General features: G+C 47.0%; 1 protein-coding gene across 2 annotated transcripts in view; it reads right to left on the bottom strand.

Moving 5' to 3' along the window:
- Positions 1–3,455: 3,455 nt before the first annotated feature.
- DUSP8 (dual specificity phosphatase 8) overlaps positions 3,456–25,047 on the bottom strand; it is a 92,555-nt gene continuing 70,963 nt past the window's right edge. The window contains exons 1-5 of one of the 2 annotated variants that reach the window (XM_078682757.1): positions 19,330–19,932; positions 11,090–11,256; positions 8,520–8,679; positions 7,629–7,752; positions 3,456–5,750 (exon numbers count right to left, since the gene is read on the bottom strand). In XM_078682757.1, coding sequence (XP_078538883.1) covers positions 4,712–5,750; positions 7,629–7,752; positions 8,520–8,679; positions 11,090–11,256; positions 19,330–19,453 — 1,614 coding nt within the window. In that variant the 5' untranslated portion in view covers positions 19,454–19,932 and the 3' untranslated portion in view covers positions 3,456–4,711. Of the gene's footprint in view, positions 5,751–7,628; positions 7,753–8,519; positions 8,680–11,089; positions 11,257–19,329; positions 19,933–25,047 lie in introns of those variants that run through there. The other variant, XM_078682756.1, reaches the window with a different exon arrangement.

The following is a 25,047-nucleotide window of genomic DNA, read 5'->3' as shown; positions in this document are numbered from 1 at the left end:
CGAGGCTGTATGACTGGTTGAAGCTCGGAAAGTCTGACTGGCTATAGTCAGCATAGTGTGACTGTGTGTTTATGGCAGTATGACTGGGTATGGACTGCAGATGGACTGGGTGGTTTTGGGCAGTGTGACTAGGTAACAAAAGGAGGAAGTGTTCTGCCTGTTCAACATTCAAAAAGTAAGACTTCAAACAATAATTGTTTCGATCCCACTTGCTGCTTGGAATCTCATACCCCCACGTCTGTTGGGTGGTGTTGCTTAAGGAGCAAACCCCAGACGTCGATGGATGACCACCTGTCCTAAATCCATCTAGAAATTGGAGGGGAGGGCGATGGAACAGAATGTAGGGCTAGAATCTGACGTAGGTTACAAGTGAAACCCATATTAACAACTCAAAATGTGATCACCAATTGTTATATATTTTGAGTGCTCTTACTAGCACAAGATGATGTTGGGATAAGAAAACTCCCAAGAAGTGTTCAGTCGAACTGTAATTAGAGTCCCACTGGAAACATGGGTGCACCCCTATATTATGTAAGGTATATCATGGGTATTTATTGAAGTAGCCGGATCCATCAGGTAGCTGAAACTGTATGAGGTACCAATGATGACAATGGGGATGAGAGCCTTGTCAAGCTCCCTCCTAACCAGTCTGACGCTAATGTTTCCTGTCCACTTATTCCCTCACTATATTTACCCTTATTTAGGCTATGTAGGGTAGGTGACAGTCTATATAATGCTACACATCTCAAGAGTGGTGATAAAATCAAAACGGAATCAGTGTACGGCTACATACATTAGCAATGTTCATTTTTAATCTTGCGAGTGGTTGGCATACAAAAATAAGTGCATTTTCACTCGCTCATAAATCGGTGGAGTAAATGTGTTTCAGCTCTGCAATGTGGGGTTGTCTTGCTCTTAATGGAGAACTAGTACCAACTTTTGACATACATATTCTAAAAATCCATAACAGGAAAGGTGTAATTTTAGAGAGACACGCAGTGGCGTGGTACGATTCATTTTTACCAACTGTAAGGTGAGGTCAGCCTCAACTCCAAAATGGGACTTCCCTAACTCTGTGTATCATATCCAAAAGGCATCTCTTTTGAGACTGGGCACTCTTCATGCACTATTTATTTCCACTGCCCCGATCCGGTGAAACCCGGGTCGATAAAGTCTCTATCTTGTAAGGGTACCACACTGCACCAAAGGTCCGAGTGTGGCGACCGTTCCCGCCTTCTAGTGCTGAAACGAGCTGTCTTCACCTCTCTGTCAGTGAGTGAACATGCACTTGTGTTTTTTAGCAGTCCTGAGCTTCTTACAAGGCTATGTTTCAACCCACTCAGCGAATATAAAGGCTGGCTAGGATGTCGGGCAATCAGCGGAGAGAAGGTGGTGGCTGGGCTAGAGAGTAGCGTGCAGGAAGTCCCAGTTAACTGCTTCAGGTGGACGTGATCCTGTAGATCACATACATTTCATTATTCGAAATGATGAGTTTATCCTGTAATGTCCATGCATAGTTAATCATGACAAGGGATGGCAGGCTGGTTAGTAGCAATGTTTGAAATTCTGAGAATTCTATGTACTACACTTCTAACAATACATAAGATGAGTGCAAACGACAGGTCCAGGAGAGGAAGGTGCACACATGCCACGTTTTCAGGATAGCCGTTTATGATATATTTACATACAATGATTCATACTGAAAACTATTTGCTTAATTACTACCCATCCAGGATATCAGGCATGGAAACACCCTCTTGGACTATGCTAGACACCCATGGCGTAGTTGAACCTTGAGCAGGGCCATCACACGGAGGGAGCAGCCGGAATAATTGCCCCTCTTTTCGAGGTCTCGTGCTGCTACTGCTAAATTTATGTATGGATTTACAAAAGTCGACGTAGCCCACTGTTGTAATATATTCTCTAATAGGCAGGTAACCATAGCAGACATGGTCACCATAAAATCAGGGAAGGGTCCCGCATAATGTTTGTCACCTATGCCCCACGAAAACCTCTAGCAAGCTTGACCATGAGGGCAACTGGCACCTTCTCTTGCCACCAGGAAAGCCGGACTCGTCTCTCTTTGGGTGATTGCTTTCTGCTGTTATCCCCACCAAGGTTTCATTTTAAGGGAGAGTCGCCTGTTTTGTAAACACTTTAAGAATGACCACCATACCACAAACACCTCTTCATGCCAACCACCTTGGTGACTTCCCCAGGGTCATTCCCAGCTACTTTTCACTGTAATCAGCACAGCTCCCACTTCCTGAATGGAAAAGTGTATTCCACAACCATGCCCTCTAGATTCTAAGGATACTGTCAGTATTAGTTTTTAAGTTACCAAAGTGGTAATGATATAAGAACCGCGATCATTCCCCCAATCCAACAGGTCAGATATTCGAAAACCAGGGGGAATTGCAGCTTACTGGGCTTGGGAGCGCTCAGGAGCATAAAGGGTTCTTTGTGACAGCAAAGGGTAGAAATCACGCACTTCTGTCATTCACAAACACACTATCAATAATGAATAGTAATACCTTAAAATGTGATGAATCCCTTGAAAGAAATTCATCAAAGAACAAAATATGGAATGGAGAGTTTGCTCCTGTTCTCTGATGTCTCCCTTTTAAAAACATTGACACGGCTAAATAAATCCTCCCCTCTGTAGTAAGGGAGAGCAGCGGCTTGGGACTTCATATGATTTTGTAGTTTTGGTGGCCAAATAAAAAAAAAAGAAACATCAGTGGGTGGTGTCAGCTAAGTAAAAGTGCGCCCTCTGTTCTGGGATAATGGGCCTGCTGACAAAATCATTTAGTGCTGTTTTTAAGACACCGCTCATTCTAAAACTGCTTGATTGGGAAATCACCAAAAAGACAAACCCTTCTACTCCTTGATGAGAAAAAAAAAACACTGTTGGTTACAGCAGTCCCCTTTACTTCTGACTCCAGCTCCATTTTTTGGTTTATTAAAGCAATAATAATTTGGGTGTTGATGCTAGTGTCAGGTAGTTCCTGCCAACACAAGAAACCTTTGGGATTATGGGGAGAGGCATTGCTCCAATCAGAGGATTTCTCCCGAGAGGGAGCCCATTCGAACCGAATGCTAACACCTCTAAGCACACGGACGCAAAAATGTCCCTCATCATTGGTCACCAACTCCGCCATAATGCAAATTAATATTTGCCCTTTTTGTAATGGCCTCACACTTATGGCGATTGAGAAACCGAAGTAGGAACAGACAGCGGAACACTGAGAAAAATAATTGAGAGGACTGGAGCTGAAAGAAACCTTAGGAAAAGACATTTAGGGAGTGGAAGAAAGAGGGGGATGAGTGAGACAAAATAAAAGAGAAACACACACAGGAAAAGGTAGAGTGAGACTGGAAAAAGACAGACAAGAAGAAAAAGGAGAAAGAACAAGAGCTGATGCAGGTCAGGTGCTACAAAAGACAAGTCCAAGTTAACGTCTGGTATTGCTTTAGTGAGCAGCATTCCCGCCTTTAAATACTGTACAGTGCAAACAGCATCGAGAGAATCCCGCAGGGGCGGCCCTCCCGTTCATTGCCTGAATGAAGAGTTTAATAAATAGCACTGTGACACCGCAGGCACCGACCAGCCGCCCGCTGCCAGGATGAAGAGTTCATTAAATAGCATGGTGGCTCCTCAGATTGGACAGTCTCGACGGCGCCATCTTGATCTTCATTGCCAGAATGAAGAGTTCAATAAATAGCAGGGTGGCACCGCAGGTTGGACAGTCTCTGATCGGTGCCACCTTCCTGTTCATTGCCAAAATAAAAAGCTCTCAATAAATAGCGTGGTAACACTACATGCTGGACAGTCCCATCGGTGCCACCTTCCGGTTCATTGCCTGAATGAAGAGCACGCAATAAATAACAAATTAAACACAACAGAACAGAACACAAAGTCTCATTTTCTGGGAACGCCCAGGATAGTCCTTCACTTTTTCCATCTTCTGTTTGATATTTTTAACCCTGATGAAAAAAAATGGTTGCTGCCAATTTGGGGTAGGCGCATGTTTGGGGCTCCTGATAGTAGTAAAGCCAGACTAATACCATCATCCCTTTGACTCCAACCACTTTGATTCTTCCTGCCCCACGTCAAGAAGAGGTTAGGCTCCTTACACAAGCAGCTCTCCCAGGGGCTGACAGCTGAGGTGAACAGGAACCACAGGATCCCAGTTCTACTGAAGCACATGAGCTGCATCCAGTCTTCCATATAAAATTTAGCAAGAAGACCCCTGTCAAGCCCAGCTCAGTCTCAACTCGCAGAAGCTTTCCCCGCTTCTTAGTACCAGTGCCTACAGTAGATTCTGCTGATGCATCTCATGCTGAACCAGGAGAAGCTTGCAGTGCATTTACAGCCGTGGAAGCTTGAACACAACTGTCGCTAGCCACCCCCCCTGACACGTGGATCCCACTACTGCCACAACACTAACTCATCAAACTTTTTGGGGAGTTCTACTCAATTAAAATGAGACTGAGAGACAGGAGCATTTCCCCAACACACTTGAGGCAATAGTAGCCAAGGTGAGGCTTTTGAGATTGGAGGAATTCAAATGCTTTGTAGTTTTTTTGGGACTCCCTATTAACACCTGCTATATAATGGTGACATGTTTAGATATCTTGCTCTCTGGGTATATAAGTGTACAAATAATATCCCCCTAGTGAATCCCATACCTCCTCCATATGGTCAGCGTCAGGACACCTCAATTACCTCCATACTACCAGAGAAACTGGACTGCTTGACCAGATCTTCCCGTGAGTGGGACTCTGACATGCCCCCCTCAAACTCCATCTGACAGCTCCTCCTTTTGAACTGTATTTCAGCTGCACCCTCCTCGTGCCAGCTCCGTCGACTGTCTCTGGGCTCTGGCCGAGGCTTTTCCCTCAACCTTATCTCACAGCTTGTCTGGAGGGTACTGTGGCCGAATGTACTGTAGGAAGTGCTGAAAAGGGTCCCCGAAGTCAATGTAGGCTCAGTGCCAAAGTACCAAGGTGTATCAGTAGCGCACGGTTCGCTAGGTGACTCCACTTGTGCACTCCAACCGCCGAGGCATGAGGGTTCGGTGGGAACTGCCAGCTGTGGTGTCCCAGACAGGCTAAGCCGAAGTTTCTGTGTGAGGTTGTCCTGAGAGCTGGCACTCTTGTGTCCAGCACACAATGCACTAAAGTTCAGATTCAGGCCATGCACTGGTGATACCAGTGGTTGTTGGTGCTTTCTTCTCTGACATACATTTGCCTCCAGCAGCAGATCTGGCCCACTAGGCCACTCTGGGCAGTCCGGCAATGGAGAGAATGGCGACAAGCCACCAGATTCCAACCTGCTCAACTTGGGGGTCTCCTCCGCACCAGGCGTGTAGGCTGATTTGATGTCCAAGGAGAAGGAGCGCTTCAGGCGGTTGGTATCCAGAACCTGCTCAGATGACAGGTGCAGGCCTCGGAGGCCTTGCTGCAGAGTGCTGGGAGAAATAAGATTGGGATTTCCAGGGTGCCGCCTTTCCAACTCCGCTCTTGTGCTGTGAATTCCCCCCTCGGACATTTCTGAGGTAGATGTTGCAGTTGCAACAGTGCCATCAGGGGGTTCCACCAGGTCTGGCGGAGGAAGGTGCTCTCCTGAGGTCTTCAGTACTCCTGCAGACCAGGCCTTGTGAACACTGAGACTCTGCTCATATTCCAGAAGCTGGCCCAGGAAGTTAAAGTTCGGAGATATTGATGGGCGTCTCTCCTTCACGAATCTGAGAAGTCAAACAAACAGTTTATTGAACACACTGGAAGAACCAAAGAACAGCACATAAAGGAAAAACATTACAAAGAAAAAACACTGCATTACATCTTCCTTATCACTGTGGAGAGCAAAGAAGACCTTTTCAATTTCTACGTATCACTGCCTTTAACAGGGAGCCCTCATCCCATTGCTCTGTAACACTGCACGGAATAACAGCTTCTATCTCACTTCATCACTGTATGAAGCACAGAGATCAATGGGTAGAACAAGGAGTACTGCCTTCTGTTTAAATTTATCACATGGGCAAATTCAACACCTGAGTCTTTTTGCAAGGTAGGGATTGCTGCTAGGGTTTCCTGATCACCGGCATCCCCGACCATGCCTTCTGTAAAAGTGTATGTTTTGTTTCACAATTTCACTCCGAGCTGGTACAACTCAGGAACATTCTGTACACATTTCCAAACTTCTTACAGGGACTTAGATGTGCCGGCATGCTGCCACGTATTACAATGTGTGTAGCGGACTCCTAATAGTAGATGGTGAGAGCTTTCGCAGCATATAGGGCTTCCGGGCTATAGGATCATGTAGTCCCTGGAGCTTTCAGCTCAGCAGTATTCTCGAGGAAAAAGAAACAGTGTGCATATAGCGTGTTGACAGAAGAACTTTCTGTCCACTTTCACAATATAATTTCATAGCCCAATTCTCTAGGCTTGTGGATCTCTACTTGCAACTGCCTTTGGTCATGCAGACCCCATTGAGCTTCAGCGCTGTACCAGTACCTTGAAGGGTTTAGAGGCTGGAAAGATCTCTCATCATTTATAAAAGTGTAAGCTAAGATGGCCACCTAGGGCAGTGCTTTCATGAAATCACCACAACCCTTTTGTGAACTAGTCAGCAACCTGGAAGGGACCAGCAACTAGGAAATTGCTTCTGATGTTTAGAAATATCCACCAATGAGAAAGGAAGTTCTGTCTTTTTGAGACCCGAAGGGACCAGCCCACTTTTTGGAAAATTGTGCCTTCAGAAAGCGTGCTCCTTCCCAGATTAATTAAAAGCTGAGTGACTCTGCGCGGTTACATGTTGCATGGAAGCAGTCAGTAGATTTGCAATAACTTATTGTTAGTTCAGATATTGTAACCCCCATTTCATTAACATATTTTTGATACTATGTGTACATATTTGTGTCAGTATTATTTCATAAGTACTAATCATAATTAATAGAAATTATTTTATTGATTTAAATATATAGTCATTGTGCCTTTGTCTTGAAACACGACTGCAATTCCTCTATCAGTGTGACCTGGACTTTCACACGCAAGTGTGCAGATCAAACACTTCGAACTGGTGCTGAGGCTGTGGGTGAACCAGAGTATATGAGCAGTATACATCACTGAATGAAACAACATCGCTTTCGGACTATGTGAAGCATATCACAGTGAGACGCATGGATAGTGCAATACTCTGAATGAAGCACAGAACACCCAAGCCGTTTCTTTGTCTTCTATGTCATTTCATTATATCATTGTATAGACAGCACTACTATTGTTTGGAGCTGAATGTGTCAATGCCAAAAACATAACATCTCACGGAACTGGTATTCTTTTAGCTTACAGTATCACTTTAAGGAATAAATAACATTCTAGTGTTCTGTCCCTCTATGTCACTGCGTGGAAAGAAGAATATCTCTCATACAACATCACTGCAGGAATCCATATCCTCCCCACCCTCTGTTCTCATTTACAGCAGACAGCCCTACCTAAGAGGTTTCACTCAACTATTAACTCTGAACAGGAAGGTACATCTTCTTGCTGCAGCTCCACAGATCTCTCTAAGATCGGTGTCACATTTTCTCATGGTTCCCTGGAAATGCAAGGTTGCCTTCACGTACCTGTAGGCCTCATCAGAGGACATCCCCATGGTCTTCATGACGTATGCAATCGCAATGGTAGCAGACCTGGAAATCCCAGCCAGGCAGTGCACAATCACTCGAGAGCTGGACAGCCTGGCCTTCTCTGCAAAGAAATGAAAGGTCAGAGTACTGAGGTCCACGAGGTACATTTGCTGAAGCAGACGCACAGACATGTGAAAGCTATGTCTGATCTAGAGGACACATTGCAGGAGACACACAGACAGACAAAGGACCAGATGGACCGCTGGAAATAGGTCATACTCTGCAGCAGATGCAGAAAAAAAGAAACAGCTGAAGAATAGACAGGCCTTCTCAGCAAGAAGTTAAAGTCAGTATGTCTCTGGGAAGCAGGGAACAGCTAGTCAGTCTCTGAAAGAAATTCAAAGTAGGACTGGTTCTGGGGAGGAGAGAACAGCCTGGCAATCTCTGAAGGAGACAGGCAAGTGAAGGTCTGTGAAGAACAGGGAAACCTCAAGGTTCTGAAATAATGAAAGAAAAAGTCAGAGTGCTCTTGAGGGGGAAGGGAACTCCCATGATTTTGCACGGAAGACTCGTGGAGAAATGAGAGCCTGGGAAACAAGGAACTCGATATGAGAAGCAATGAGATAATGAAGTCTTCTCTTCAGAATTCAAAATTGAATATGAAGTTTTAACAGAAGCAAACGAACAGCCTTATCTGTATGAGACCAAAAAAATGGGGCTGAGAGTAGCTGTGTTCTGCTACACAAATGTCCACAAGGCCCGTTTACTTGCTGGAAACTTCCTAATAAAGGTAAGACCGCCTCTGTGGGAAAGAAGTATCATGCATTTGAGCTGCCTCGTCACTGATCTCTCTTTCCGACCCACTCCACATACACATCCCCTTCTTACCGATGAAGTCCACACTCTCGTCCAGCCAGGGCAGCAACTTCTCGCAGTAGTTGTCATTAACAGGGATGCGCAGGAAGTGGCGGTCACAGACGAAGTCCGGCTTTGGGCAATTGTTGCTGGCGTTGAGCACATAAGCAATGCCATTCTGAGCCATCAGGTCCTGGGTGGGAAAATGTCAGGTTACTAACAATTCTTCACATCCAAACACAACTAGTCTCCAACTTCCTGCCACTCGTGTCTTGTCCCTCTTCCTGTGATCTAATAAGTCGTTATACAGGCCTTCTTTATATCTGTTCCTCGGGATTGGGTAAAGACCCCACTGGGCTCGGTTTTCTACGTGTCTCATTCTAAACTATTAAAGTACACCATACTGACACAACATGTCAAAATCTTCAGGGTTTTTTAAAAAAAAGCCCTAAATAAATATATGGTGTTGTTCAAAGCTTTAGTAGAGGCATTCTACTGGCTGCTTTAAGCAATTCTAAAAAATGATCACCCAGAGATTGCATTAAATGTTTCTGAATCACTGGACTAAAACCCTCATTTTAGGAATCCTTACCGGCAGGGCAAGTGGTAGTTATAAAGAGTCTACATCAGAACCACTCTCTCAACAAAATCCAGATTACTCAATCTGATCGCCTGTCGCCCAATGTATCTGATCGCCTAGCATCATTACTTTCCATGTGGTGGGTGCAGGGGTGCTAATACCCACCACCACACTGCCCCAAGCCAACTGTTCCCACTGACATTTGTATATCACAAAACATCAGAACACTGATCACAGAGGTACTGGCCAGGGACCCAAAGGCTAATCATGAATCCCTGGAGCACAGTTTCTTGCTGCTTCTCGTACCCTAAGAATGGACCCACAGGGCTATTTAACTACGTAAAGGGCGTGACATGATCTACCCAAGGCCTGTTTGCAGCTGGTCCATTGTCTATTTGCTTCTCGTTTGTTCCCATGAACATGTGGCCTCACTGGCCTGCTCTTTTCCATGATGACAATCAACGGCTTAGGACACAAACATTTTGGGACTGGAAATGATGCTAGCAGCGTAGAAAACTGCTGCTCTCACATGCCTCTTCCGTTTATAGTTTGGAAAAGTTTGCCACCATGCCCTCATCTACGATTTTCTGACTTAGTGTGTGTTTTTCTTTGCCTTCAGAGGACTAAACAATGTGTGGTGCATCTAAAGTTTCCCATGATCCTGGTAGTGGAAGGGTATCCACCCAGGAGGGCTGGACCTACGTCAAGGTATCCACATGAGGTGAAACTCCTATTCAGTAAATCTAGATGGAAATCATTTACACTGTGTTAAAAAATCAGCAATGGATCTGGCCCTCCTGCACCAATGATGGATAATATTGTATTGGTTGGTGGCTACAGCACCTCATACCAGGCTATGGAGAGACTGTGTGTGCAGTGCCCATTAAGAGATCCTTGCACTCTGCATATGCAGTGTGTTGTTGTAACGTGTGATGGTGTGTATTTGACCAACACACTGTGTACAGACAGCATAATGGGTAAAGTCCATCCCCAGGAGCTAGTTTGCAACTCTTCTAAAAATATGTGGCCCTTCTGCAGGCTGCCTTAGCCCCTATAGTAATAACAGCCAGCCCTTGTTCCGTGGGGTTGGCTGCTGAAGTTGGTACACCAGGGAGGTTACGGTGTGGATGCCCATTACATTTGGCATTCAGTCATCCTGCAATGGATTAGAGCTAGTTTTGCACCCAAGTGTTCTATTCCAGTGACTGTGCCATGTGTACCTAACCACTGACTGCCAGAAGTTTAGAAGCCCAGTTGAACTGGACCCCAAGCATTTTATGTGAACTTGCCTTAAACATCCTTTCTATATTTGGTCTTGGTGGTTCCCTCTCCCGGTTTGGCATTAAAGTGTACTCATTTCAAAGAGTTGTTCAATTAAACTTGGCCACACAGGCGCAAATCAGCCAAACTGTTGCTTATTGCAACTAGGGTTACTAGGAAACTAGGGCAGACGGGCCATACCAAACTTGATCCACTATTGCAATCTGTCTGCCACCTCTGCCTCAATAACTGACTGGGAGTAAATAAAGAGTTGAAAACCAAAAGACTTTACAGAGTATCCAAAGTTCAACCCGTATGATTATTTTGGCAAAAAGGCCCCATATTATAAACAAAAGAAGCGTGCATTAGCTATGAGTGGTGGAATCATGAATTGGACAAGCTTTAAGACCAGTTTCCCTGCACAGAGTACCTTCTCATATTTCGCCTTCAGCCCACAATAACACCTGCGCTTGGTTTTCCCTAGTACACTTTCCTGGCAATATGAAAGCATAAAAAAGTCTGAGGAGCCGGCCTGGCGTCAGAACTATTTCAAATACTACTAATGAACACAGGAAACACACTATGCAATAGAACCAACATTACTCATAGTATACATCTAGAACTGCTAAAAGGTGGCCAAATTGTATCAGTATCTAAAATAGTAACCACATACAAAGATTCCTGAGACACACCAGCCGACTCAACCCTTTGGTACTTTGTGGTGATGTGTCTCCCTCCATCATGGAACACAACAAGCCCATACCTTATTGAGGACGTCTTTCTGGGAGCCCAGGTAGAGGTGTGGCAAGATGCGAGTGGGTCCTACGCTGGCCACTGGCAAACAAGGCTGCGAGATGCTGACGGGCAAGATGGCAGCTGGTTTCCCCTCACAGAGGCCTGGAAAGCAGGATGAGAAAGTAGCAAATCCACCTGTAGAGCACAAGGAGAGATACATGTCAGTACACTCCACATCAACCAGGAACACCAAAGATTAGAGATTATGAGGGAGGGGACCTTGAGCTCCTTTGCATCTCCATATTGTGGGAGGGCTGCAGAATACCGTACCCCCTCACTGTGTGACTTTATATGAATAATAACATTAAGCAAACAAAAAAAACATGTTATAATATAAATCGACAGAAACTTTCAAACTTTAGTAGACAGAAAATCACTTTAAAGAATATGTCATTGTTGGATGGTGTGATGCAGGCAAAAGCAAGAGGCCAATACCAGGTTCCCCTAGCAGCAAGTACATTTCATGGAAAAATGAATCTGGATAAAACTAAGAGCCCCAAAACAGTGCTGTTCAAACAGCCCATAAAAGGGGAATTAAACACCCTGATGGTACTGGCAGCACGCTTCCTGCATGAAGACCAACACACACAGGCTGGGGAAGGTAGAGGTGTCAACAAGGCAATATTTAAATGCATGAATTGTTCATTCCAGGGCTATTGGGTAACCACACTTGCAACCTTAAGTGTCAGATGCTCTATTTAGCTCTAAGCAGACTTGGAAGCACTACGATGTCAAACACCTGACACTTGACGTCCTCTGGGACTCTTTGTTGTGGTTTCCAGGTTACAAATACCTCATACTCAGTAACTGCTTGTGTACAGTGGCTAGTGGAGCTAAGGGAAGGGATTATGTGTACCTTTTTCCTTCGGCCATTCCCCAAGCATGTTTAACAGTTACTATCACTGGAGTTGTAGTAAGAGAATCAATCAATATTTGTATAGAGCCCCCTGTCACCCCTAGTGCGGAGGGTGATGTGTCTCCATCGAAAAGCCAGGTCTTGAGTTTCTTTCTGAAGTCTGCCAGGGAGTGTACCACACGAGGTGGAGGGGCAGGTCATTCCAAGACTTGGCAACAATGTAGGAGAAGGAGCTGCCACTGCACTGCTGAGGCGGATGAGGGGGAGGGGGGGTGTGAAGGTCAATGGTTGATGTAGGATAGTCCTTGATTGTGTAGAGCTTTGTATGCGTGCGTGGGAATCTTGAACTGGCATCTCTTCTGGATGGGGGGCCAGTGGAGGTTTTGGGGTGATGATGGTCCATTTGGGGAGGTCCAGGATGGGTCTGGTTGTGGTGTTCTGTATGGTCTGTAGTCTTCTGAGGTGCTGGGTGGGGATCCCAGCATAGAGGGTGTCAACGTAGTCGAGGTGGCTGGTGACGAGGGCCTCTGTGACAATCTTTCTGGTGTTGATTGCGATCCATCTGAAAATTCTGTGGAGCATGCAGAGGGTGTAGAAGCAGGAGGAGGTACCTGCGTTGACTTGTCGTTTTATGGTCAGTTGGCTGTCAAGGATGATGCTGAGGTTGCATGCACGGACTGTTGGTGTGGGTGTTGGTCCGAGTTCTGCCGGCTACCAGCGGTGGTCCCATACAGAGGTGGTCATCCCGAAGATCAGTACTTCCGTTTGTCGGAGCGGAGTTTGAGGCAGTTGTCCCTCATCGGTTAGCTATGCTGGTCATGGAGCTGCAGAAGTTGGTTTTGGCATTAGCTGGGTCCTCAGTGACCGAGAGTATGAGTTGAGTGTCATCTGCACAGGAGACTATGTTGAGTCTGTGGAATTTGAAGACGTCTGCGAGGGGGGTCATGTAGATGTTGAACAGGGTGGGGCTGTGGGATGATCCTTGGAGTACGCTGCACTTGATGTCCTTGTGTGCGGTGGTGAAAGGGGGAAGTCTGATGCTCTGTGTGCGTCCTGTGAGTAAGGATGTGATCCATTTGAGAGAGCTTTGCTGTACGCCAATGCTGTAGACTTTGTCGATGACAGTGTGGTGAGAGACAGTGTCAAATGGAGCAGAGAGGTCGAGGAGGATCAGGGCTACAGTTTCTTTAATGTTGAGGAGAGTTCTGATAGCTTCTGTGGTGGTGATCAACGAGGTCTCAGTGCTGTGATTGGCCTGGAATCCTGATTGTGAGCCGTCAATGTATTTATTTATTGAATTTCTAAAGCGCACTGTCACCTGACAGGCATCCTGGCGCTAGTAACTCAGCATAACAGGCATCCGTTGGGCCATACTGTAGCCAGACACCTAACTCTGAGGAAAATACCGTGTTTTTAGGCTCCTTCTAAAAGGAAGGAGATCACTGATATGTCAAGTAAGTGGTTTTGTTCCAGGTACTCAGTGAGATGTTTGTTGGGGAAGAGGAGCAGGGAGATCGGTCAGTAGTTTATTAGGTTGCTAGGGCCGGGAGAGGGTTTCTTTAGGAGAGGTCTGATCTATGCGTGTTTCAATCTGTCTCGGAATGTCGCGGTGGAGGTATTGAGGATGCTGTTGAGTTCCATGCTGATTGGGTTAGTTCTGAGACTGAACAGATGGTGGGGGCCGGGGTCAGTGTGCGCCCCAGAGTGGATGGATGACATGATGGATGTGGTTGTCTGAGTGGTGAACGAGGAGCAGGTGGTCATCAACTAGCTGGTGTTCGCTGGTAGGTTGAGGTTGAGAGTGGGGGGTTGTTGATCAAAGTTAAAGATGGTGGCAATTTTGCTGTGGCAGTGGTCAGAGAGGGTGTCAAATAGTTCTTTATCTGTAGCTGTCAGATTGGAGAATTGAAAAAGTATATAATAACTTACAAATGTTCTTTAGGCTTGGGCCCGAGTTTAGTCTTTGAGACTAATTGCTTTTTGTACTAGCCCTCAAGTAATCGTTGTACTAGCCCTCAGGATTCATGCCTATTGCCTGCACAATGGATGGGAAAAGATCCTCAGCCAACGCTTGAACTCTGGGGATTTCCCACAATAATCCCCTAAAAGGGTGACTAAGTGATGACAAGATATTGTGAGAGGGTATGCTCATGATTTAATATTTATCTACAACCAACAGCAGAGATTTTTCCTTTCTGCATTTAAGGGAAATTCTTGTTGGGTAATAAATAACAACACCATTTCTCTCCAAACAAAAATGAGTATATGGTAGAATTCTAAAAGGGGAAGAGAGTCACAACTTGCTGCCTCCTGGTCTATTACTTTTTACGGAGCATTTCCACAACAAATGCATGATACCTATTTATGTTCTGTGGTGTTCAGACAAAAGCAGTTTCAAACAAAAGGAAAAATAATTATGGAACCACATTCTCCTGAAAGTATGCCTTATGACGAGGTAAACTACAATTGTACTTTGGAAAAAGAGCACGATACCTGAGAAAATTGTGAGCGCTGGAGTATAACAATAGGTCTTGTCTCTTGGGGCAAGTTTATCGTTCTGATGACATGGGAGCAGAAAGCTTAGTAGATAATGAGTGCAGATTTGTAGCACTCTCTGAATGCCATACGGTCTCTATGCACTTAAAGAGAAAGATTTGCTTAGCATGTCACCATCGAGGCTCAGTCCTCTACATTGCTACAGATATTTGCCACCTCAGCATTATGATAAGTGAGCCTTTCAGCCCTCTGAGTTGAATAGCTATTTCACACTTGGCCATGGGCATTTAGGGGAACCAGGTAGAGAGAACCTATGACAGTTTTTTTATTGGTTCTTTAGGGAGGATATGTTCAGTTCAGTGAGGCAGATGAGAGCTTGTTTAAGAGCATCCAGACCAAAAGATTCCATTTCACACAGGACACCATGTTCTGGCCCCAGCCTTTTGTATAACAATGAGTCTATTGTGGCAACTGCAGTATTTGTTAAACCGAATTAAACTAAATGGAATCACACAGGTGGATCAGATCTATGCATGCTTTCAGAATATCCACATAAGATAAATTCATTAACAATGAACTCCAATGCATAGTAGTTTGCTGAAAATGTGGGAGGGATTCAGCCCATCTGGACTTTCAATGGACACCAAGGGCTAATGTAGCAGATTACAATATTCATAACATGGAAGCACAAAGCTCGAATATAGTGGTCATGGTGAGATGGCCACATGGTAACCATAATTATGAATGAGGCACAGAAAGTCTATCCAGAATCAAATTCTAGGTAGGATTTTTTCAACCAACCATTCAAACAAGAACAGACATTTACTCAGAGGGGTGACACTTAGAAAGGATGGATACTTCGTTGCGAAGTAAGAAATTGAAGCTTAACAGTTATCAATTGTTCCTACCTACAGAATGTGAGTTTTTGAACATTGTGTAATATATAGAACTGTCACCAGTTAAGACTGGTGCCACGACATCTGCCCACAGCTGTGGATCAGCAGACAGTGGAGGCGACCTGAACCAGGACGAAATGAATGACGGAAAAAGAAAAGGTGGTCTTCTGCATGCCACTAGGAAAGGGATGTTGGCCAGCCTCTGAGAAGAGCAGTACTTCATCGAAATACTATTTTCATTCATTCAACCTATTTCTGTCCCAATATACCCGATATGTAAATATGTTAACCTCGCAGTTTATTCACCTTCTCTCCTCGACGCGCTGTGGGTGAAAAAGGGGCAGCCCCATAACTTATACCTATGTTTACTCAAAATGGAGCCTGCACCGTCGTGAGGCGGTTTGTTTATGCAAAATGGAGGCTGTCCGACGTCATGTATTTTTGTTTACCCAAAATGAGAAATGTCTTCCACAGACTGTTTATGCAAATAGCAAAGTGACGTGATAAACTGGGTTAACAAGGTGTAATGGCAGTCAAGGAATAAATGGAGTACCAGTAAGAAAGGAAACGGCAGAGACCACCCTGTAGTGACGGGAAGACAAGAGGCTGACTGTGAGAAACAGCTCGCCTACACTTCAGGAACCAAGAGAACAGAAGTCCCCTGCCGTGACAACACAACAGCATGAGAATGTACTCTTTCTTACACAAGCATTTAGAGAAGAGAAATTTCTCAGTGGAAGCTGAAACTGGACGCGCGATGGGCATTACAGCAAACTCTGCTTCACAACACATGTTGGATGTTATTGCTGGTTTATGGTGGAATGAGGCACTGCAGAATTATTCGGCTAAGGGGCATAAGGAGTGTGGTCATTTCGGTATTTCCATTCCAATGGATACCTTATCTGCGTGCACTGGATTAATCTCCCTCAAATGCAATGTTCGTGACACCGCGTGCCCCCTCCCCTCGCCCCGACTTGCCTGACTGCAGCTTCTATTTAGAGCACGCGTCACGTGCTGTTCGCTGGTAGAAACGAAGGGGAGGGCTAACAGCTCACTGGAATGCCCGAGGTACTCCAGCTCATCAGTGGCTTCCTCTGTGCTTCCCCGTGACATCACCCCCTTCACACGGAAATGAAGTCACGGGGCCTTCACAGGTGACTCAATGCGGGGTGGGGGAGCAAGGCCATCACTTAGCCACAGACAGGAACCCCACAACTGGTGAATGTGAGTGCTGAGGCGCCTTCCAGTCCCAAAAAATTGCCGAAATGCGTGGGGGAAGGCTCTCTGGCAGGGAATGGCGGGCATATTCTTAGAACAAAGTATATAGTAAAGTTACCAGATGACTAATTCACCTGTGCTACTGATTAATAATGGGGCATTCTGGAAGTTGTAGTCCTGGTTCACCCAACTGAACTAACAGACGTGGAACAACAGTTTGCGCGACATCCGTGTGACATGGAGCTTTTGGTGAGTTTAGTTCACTGGTAGATATATTTGTGTGTTGTTGTCAATACTGGAAGACAAGGGCGTAGTACGCCGGAACTGCTGTGCAGTCGGTGAAGTGAGTGCCTGTCTTAGTAAAAGAATAGAAGGAGCTGTAGGACAGGCCAGTCAGAGTTGTGTGTGTCCAACAGCAGTGAAATAACAGAGGTGCTTCATGGAAGGGGCGAGCACCTCGGGCACAGCTCCACACATGACCTCAGTTCCACACGGTTTTGAGGAAAGGGGAAGTCTTGGTCAGTGAGCACTGCTGAACTCACAGGGTGGCCCCTCGTGGTGAAGGTGACATCATACCCCATCCTGTGTACACAGCGTCACGAAGGCTCGCCGCCAGCACCCCGCAGACACCTCATTGCGAAAGTCTGTCCGCCCTACACTCAGGCCAGCAGCCAGGCCCTATGAGCCCCTTTCCCTCAGGGCAAGATGACTTCATATGCTAAAACTGAAAGGGCACTCGTTTCGGAGAGCTGTGGCCACGCTCCAGTGTACACGGCGCTGGGTGACGCATGCTTCACTCATAAAAGATGGTACAGCACGTGCAGTACAAAACATGGACAGCTGTACAGAAAAGTTAGCGCACTGAACAGTGCATTTGTACTATATATATATATATATATACACATATATATATAATATATATATATATATATATATATATATATATATATATATCAAGTGCAGGTCGGGTCGTAGGCGAGCACTTCCAACCACAGTGCAAGCTTCCTTCAGGTAAAGCACAGCGAGCTGACACACACTTCACGAACTCACAGAACAGATAGAGTATGGGGAGCAGTCGTGCAAGCGTCTCACATACACAGAAGAGGTACTGCATGGAATTTAAGTGCAAGCGCCACTCGCACAAATAAATAAAGCTGCGACAGCATAAACAGTCTATCCATACATCGATCTTGCGACGGCATAAACAGTCTATCCATACATCGATCTTTACTGGGCCCAGCCACTCATGAGGTGTGAATTCGCTATTTTACCTCGATGTCGACTTGGATGTTCAGGTAAATTGCAGGTGTTGGGCAGAAGACTAAAATACATATTTCTAATCTACGTCAGAACAGCTTAATAACACACTGAGGAGTAGGAGACCGAACCGCAATACCCAGGTTCTGACACAATACAGGGTAAGTCCGGCCCAGTCAGGTTTTACTATCTATACGCTGACTGACCCGGCCGGTCCCAATGAGTGGGCACACACACACACACGCGCCCACAGAGACGCAGTAACAGACACGCACCACAGTGCCAGCAGTGGAGAAAGCTGGTATACCGACAAACCCAAAGGCAGAAAGTCAATGCATTGGCCACACACCTACACGCGACAGCGGCGCAAGTTTACACATAGCACAGCGAACACATAAGGAATGGACACTTGCAAGCACACAGATATTTCCCTCAGACAGAAGAGATACAGCAGCGACAGACTACAACTCACTCACCAGTGATGAGCAGCTGCAGCACAGCAAACGCTCCTCCATCCTCACCCACACAAAAGGGTAGACCTTCGGCGACTGAGTGCAAGGTTCACTCAGGAATAGGTCCGGCAGTGCAGGCTTCCTGAACACATACACACAACACCCGCATCAATGGCAACATTAGTGTAAGCTTTCACCGTGCCCAAAATAAACTTCATATACAACAAACTTTCTCACATAGAGGATAAGCACCACGAGCATTAGCAAAGCAAGCACCACTGACATCACAGACTTCCCAGCACCGGTACAGCACAGCACGCCTCCATCAATCACAGAACGTGTGCTACAAAGGCAACAGGAACACAAACGTAGCCTCCTTCACTTACAGAGCAAACGCAGCACGTGTAGCAGTGTAATCAGTGCTTATAATGGGTAGATACTGTCTGTTCGCAGTACCCACACTTCTTCAAAATGGAAGGGACAGTACCAGCACTTCTCTGCAGCAAACTGCTAATCTAGGACAGTGACGTGGGGTACCTGAACTTCTATATTTCTGTTTCTAGCAAATCTTCATTTACATACGAAACAAGCACAGACTGGGAGGGGCAAGCTCACAGAATCTCAGTTTAGGCAAAAGAGGCAAGCCTAGTGTATAAACGATAGATGTGCAACCGCAGTGCAAGCTTCATTCACAAAAACGTGCCGCTGTGAGTGACGGCGGCAGAGCAAGCTTCGTTCAGAACCTCTACGTAGAGACAAGATTTATTTCAGGCAGGACACCAACTGAACAGGATCGGTGTATGCACCTCTTACCAAACCGGGTACAGCTACAGCATGGACTGTAGCAGTGCAAGCCATGCTACATTCGGGTACATAAACAACGGCAGCAGCAATGCAATCTTCCCTCACACCGAGAATATATAACTAGCTTCCTTCACACGTAATAAGGGTCCACCCGAGAACTGAGATACATTTCATGTGCTGCCGCAGCGCATTACTCCCCCTCTCCAGCACCCCTCCTGCATCTACCAACCTCGCATGTCCCTTCTGGTGGCCTTCATCCTCTGTGTCCGGACCTTCAGCTTCATTGGCACCCGGTGGGCCCCGCGCCATAGCCCCGCGTCAGCCGCCGGGTCGAGGGCCAGCTCCGAGGGCATTGTGGGTGGAGCTGCCCACGGTGGAAGAACTCGCAGTCTCCAAGTCAGAGGGGCACACGGTACATCCAGCTCTAGGCGCAGTCAGAGCTGCTGCTGCATCTTTCACTGTGCACCGGTTATCCTTGCACCTAGACCCCCCGCGCCTGCTACGGGGGCTACAGCCTATGCCGTGCCTCCGACGCTTGTGACGTGGCCCATCGGCTTCCAATGCTAGTCAGTGCCCGCGCCGTGTCCCTTCGGTGTGGCTCGTGGTCTGCTGCTGTGCCTGCGCACCGACTGCTGCTCCTCTGCTGAGCTGTTGTCGTGTGCCTTGCTGCTCGTGTTCAGCAGGCAGCGTGTCTCCGCTCCCCAGCAGCCAGTGTTGTTCCCCCTCCTCCCCTGCCTGCGCTGCGCCTCCACGCCCGCCGCTGGCATGAATGAGCTCAGCGCAGCAGCGCTCGGAGGCTCGTGTCATGGGCCAGGCACGCAGCGACATTCCTGGCCCGTGACGCAGGCGGGCTGCTTAAAGGCGGCCCCGCCCGGGGCACCTGCGCCCCCTCCCTCCTCCCAGCTGCTCCCAGAGACCACCCCTCTCCATGGCCGCCCCGAGGGACAAAGTGCGTCTCCGGCGACGACAGGAGGCCGAAGTCCCGCGGCACCAGGAGGGAAGGCGGGCAGATAAGGAGGCCCTTCCGCTCTCGCGCACACACCAACCAGCGACTCTTAATCCTGGAACATTCTTAAAGATTTTTCTCATTCACTGACAGTTACTGGGGAAAACGCGTAGAAGTCTTTCGAGCTGCAATTCAGACAGGGAATGTGCCTTCTTGCGGTGCACCCTAGTACCTTCACACCACTACCTCAATCTGGCACTACACCGGATGCACAACACCGAGATTACCACTGCTGAGAACGCCAGACCCTCAATTCTTAGAAGTAGCAGTGGTACAGAAAATGTACTGTCACAATCACGTGGATTACAACAAAAATAGGCGTTTCGCAACCATCATAATGACATTCTAAAATCAGAATTACAAAAAAAGTTTACTGACGTATATTAATTGCAGTTTCTTAATATTTCATAAATTAAATCAAAAAAAGTTAATTTAATAAGAGAATAATGATTTACAATAGTAAAACACGATATAATCATCTCTGAAATCGATCTTATATTCACATAATTAAAAAGACTCCCCGATAAAATCTCCTTTGAGGCAACAGTTTGGACAAACGCACAATAAACGACACTCTTTGTAGTCACAGTCAGCATTTACTCTTCCTTTGTAGCAGACTCCAAGACCCCTTAAATTCATAGCTCTACTAAGTGCTGCGAATAGTTGACAGCCCTCTTCTCCAAAAAATAACTAACATCGATTTCTCACGAAACCCGTCCTCCTCCCCACCCGGTACCACAGATGCCCCCGCTAACAGGGCCTTTCCAATGCCACACCGCCAACTAATGACGGCCCTCCTACATTCAGTTCCTCAGCAATCCAGAACATCAACCTCAACTGCTTGCAAATGAAAAACAAGGCTGACTGGACCAAATTCAACATTATCCCCGAAGAAGAAGTCCTCACAATACTTGCTTGCATGAAGCCAGCTTCCCAGGGCTCGAGTCGGGGTACCATGCGGGTGGACGGCATCCCCCCACTTATTTTACCGGGTGGACGCTGTCCCCCCTGCCAAACAGCTGGACTTCACTCTTTGGCCTCTCTGGGATGAGGAGCTCGGAGCTCACAGTACGCTGCTCTCGCCCTTACTCCTAAGATGCAATCGCATCTAATGGGTGAGGAGGGAAGGCTTTGAGCCCAATGGTGCAAGCCACCTTTCATGACGTCACTTCCTCTTGTGACGTCACTTCCTGTGACCGCGTCCCCCCACTTCTTTTTTTAGGACTTGTGCCCTGCAGCTTCCCATTTCTCCGACCCCTACCCTCAGCGCTTGTCAAAAATCACAAGCACATCATCTCTACTGCAAGGACTAAAATAATCCTTATCTTTATCCAGTGGCTCCATGCCGGCCTCTCAGAAACTCAGCCTAGTCACCCCCTCATCAAAAAGCCTGTAGCTGACCACCATGTCCTTAATAACTACAGACTTATAGCCAACCTCCTTCTCCGCACCAAAACTATAGAAAAATGTGTGCTTGCACAACTCAACAACCACATGGAAAAATACAACCTGCACATCACCATTCATTCTGGGTTCAGGAAAGGCTGCAGTATAGAGACTGCAATACTGAACATCACAGCCAACCTCCACAGATCACTAGATGATAACCAGGCCTGCCTCCTAGTCCTCCTGGGCCTCTCAGTGGCCTATGATACAGTTAACCATGATATTCTCCTAAATACCCTCTCCCAACGTGCAGGCGTTAATGGCACAGTCTTTCAGGGGTTTGCTTCTTTTCAGAACCAACGCACTCAACTAATTAAACTAGAGAACTCCACCTCAACAGCAATGCATCTCAAGGAGTTCCCCAAAGATCAATCCTATCTCCTGCCTTATTTAACCTCCATATGGAACCCTTACAAGACCAAACTGCCTACCCCCTTTATGCAGATGACACCCAAATCTACATACAAATTATTAGCTAATGACATACAGCACTTAAACAAAGTACAAGCTTAGTTGATCAGCAACCACCTTAAGCTCAACTCCAACAAAACCAAACTCCTCTTCCTCCAACCAAAAGTAAAGTCTTATCTTGACCATATCCGACTTGACAACCTCACTGCATTAAACTGTAAACTATCCATCTCAAACTCTGTCAAAATCCCTAGCTATCACAGTTGACAGAAACCTAAACATGAAAGAACATTTTAATGCGTCTGCTAAAAGTACTCTCTACTCATTGAAAAGCCTTAAAAATAATAAAATCAAACCATTAATCCCCCTTGAAGACCTAAAGACTGTGGTGCAATCCTTAGTCCTCTCCAAGCTGGACAACGGTAACACAACAAACACAGGCTCCCCTAAATTACACCTTATCCCTATAAAAACTAAACTCAATGCAGTGGCCATACTACTTTCTTTAGAGAGTCGCTTCAATCACGTCACTCACACACTCAAGAGACACAACTGGGGGCATCTGCTTGTTGGGGGCATTTCCTGGAGACCGTGGGAGGTCTCAGTCCCTGACTCACGGCCCATAATCTTCACGGCTCTCCTCCGCCGCAGCCGCTTCTGACACCGCGGCCGCAGAGCGGGGAGAGTGGGGGCAAACTACATTACCCAGCGTCCCTTGGTGCTGCCAGAGACGCGAATTGACGCGTCAGGATCCCGCGCCCGGAGGCGCTTATCAGACGGCTGCTGCTGCGGCCGAGCGGGGGCATCTGCTTGTTGGGTGCATTTCCTGGAGACCGTGGGAGGTCTCAGTCCCTGACTCACGGCCCATAATCTTCACGGCTCTCCTCCGCCGCAGCCGCTTCTGACACCGCGGCCGCAGAGCGGGGAGAGTGGGGGCAAACTACATTACCCAGCGTCCCTTGGTGCTGCCAGAGACGCGAATTGACGCGTCAGGATCCCGCGCCCGGAGGCGCTTATCAGACGGCTGCTGCTGCGGCCGAGCGGGGGCATCTGCTTGTTGGGGGCATTTCCTGGAGACCGTGGGAGGTCTCAGTCCCTGACTCACGGCCCATAATCTTCACGGCTCTCCTCCGCCGCAGCCGCTTCTGACACCGCGGCCGCAGAGCGGGGAGAGTTGGGGCAAACTACATTACCCAGCGTCCCTTGGTGCTGCCAGAGACGCGAATTGACGCGTCAGGATCCCGCGCCCGGAGGCGCTTATCAGACGGCTGCTGCTGCGGCCGAGCGGGGGCATCTGCTTGTTGGGGGCATTTCCTGGAGACCGTGGGAGGTCTCAGTCCCTGACTCACGGCCCATAATCTTCACGGCTCTCCTCCGCCGCAGCCGCTTCTGACACCGCGGACGCAGAGCGGGGAGAGTGGGGGCAAACTACATTACCCAGCGTCCCTTGGTGCTGCCAGAGACGCGAATTGACGCGTCAGGATCCCGCGCCCGGAGGCGCTTATCAGACGGCTGCTGCTACCGCCTCGCGGGACGCGCGGGGGCGACGCCGGGCTAAGCCCGGGCAAAGGGCGGGCCCTCTGTGGCCCTCAGAGGCACAAGGAGGCCGGGACGGGCCACCCCTCTTGGCTACGAAGAAGGTGGAGGTACTGAGCTATTTTGTTATCATAGCATCTGTGATCCGAAACTGTAATATTGTTGTTGCTGCGGCTCCGATTCCCTCACACCATGTCCATCTGGGAGGAGCTGAATGCCCTGTGTGGTACAAACTATGTCCAGGACCTATCTACGCCCGGCAAAATGGGTAGAGAATTTAATGAGAAACACGCCAATGACACTGAGATCCTTTCTAATGCCGGTAAATTGTGTACTACCCCCTCACTAACTCCCTCCAACCATCCTATATCACTCCCGATCGAGACTCTGAACAGAATACCTGACTCAGTTTCACCTCTTCATTTGACCTTACTGGCCCACATCGAGCAGCTGTTATCAACTCTACTTTCACCCCTGGTCACAAAAATCAACAATCTAGGAGACAGGCTGACCAGTCTTGAAAACACAATATCAAGGAAATATACCCCAACTGAAACAACAGCTATATCCATTAATCATTCTTTTCCCCATAGTAACATTGAAAAGTTCAAGACTACGACACGCACAAAAGCTCAAACCCTTGTACCCCTCATGTCCATATCAAATAATACCACACATAACTCTGCACCTGCACCCCATAGAGCCCGCAGAACTGCACTTGAAAGCAGGACACGGATTAACTTACCTCCAGAAGCCGCCCCTTACGTGTCTGTTCTCTCTGGGGTCCCTGTACTCAGTCAGGGCAAATTTGAAACCCACCGGGACCTGCTCAACAAAGCCATTTCCTGGCTAAAACAAAACAGACCACTTCCACCTGATTTGGATGGCGGCATCTTGAGCGTCAGGAGGGTGGGGTGGCTGGGTACGTCACCCAAAGACATCCCGGGCGACTTGATCTTAATTAAATTCAAGAATACGAATATTGTCCCCTATTTGCGATCTTCCCAGTCCAAAGAGGGAGATGGCCTCATTTGCATCTGGGACTTGTACGATTTTTATCCCGGCCCCCGGCTCCATTCGTCCCTAAGGCAAATGACATGGAATCACCATTTCTGGTGAAACGAGAATTCACGAATCTTGTGATACTAACCTCCTACCCTTTTCTTGGTTGTACATGTACCCTTTTTCTTTCAGCTGAACTGTTAATTTGATTTTAGTCTGCTTTAATAGCTGGTTCGTCTTTACTTTGTAATGATATGTTGAGTCATTTATACATGTATGTATTTCTTTTTTTTGCTGCTTGTATGGTTTTAATCAAAAAACCGAATAAAGCTTACTTTGATTTGATTTGACACAACTGGCAACACATCGAAGCAAGATGTATATTCAAAACGGCCTGCATAACCCACAAAGTCCTCTTTAATGAAAAAACAATCTACTTAGCTAACAAACTATCAAAAGCTGGCCAAAAGAGACCTCTTCGTAGCTCGAATACTCCACTCCTGATTCCGACCAAATTAAATTTAAGAGAGAAAAAATCATGCAACT

The sequence above is a fragment of the Lissotriton helveticus genome, chromosome 3_1, assembly GCF_964261635.1.
Source record: "Lissotriton helveticus chromosome 3_1, aLisHel1.1, whole genome shotgun sequence".
Classification (NCBI taxonomy): domain Eukaryota; kingdom Metazoa; phylum Chordata; class Amphibia; order Caudata; family Salamandridae; genus Lissotriton; species Lissotriton helveticus.
The sequence above is the reverse complement of the archived record's forward strand: the minus strand, read 5'-3'. Positions and strand labels throughout refer to the sequence as shown.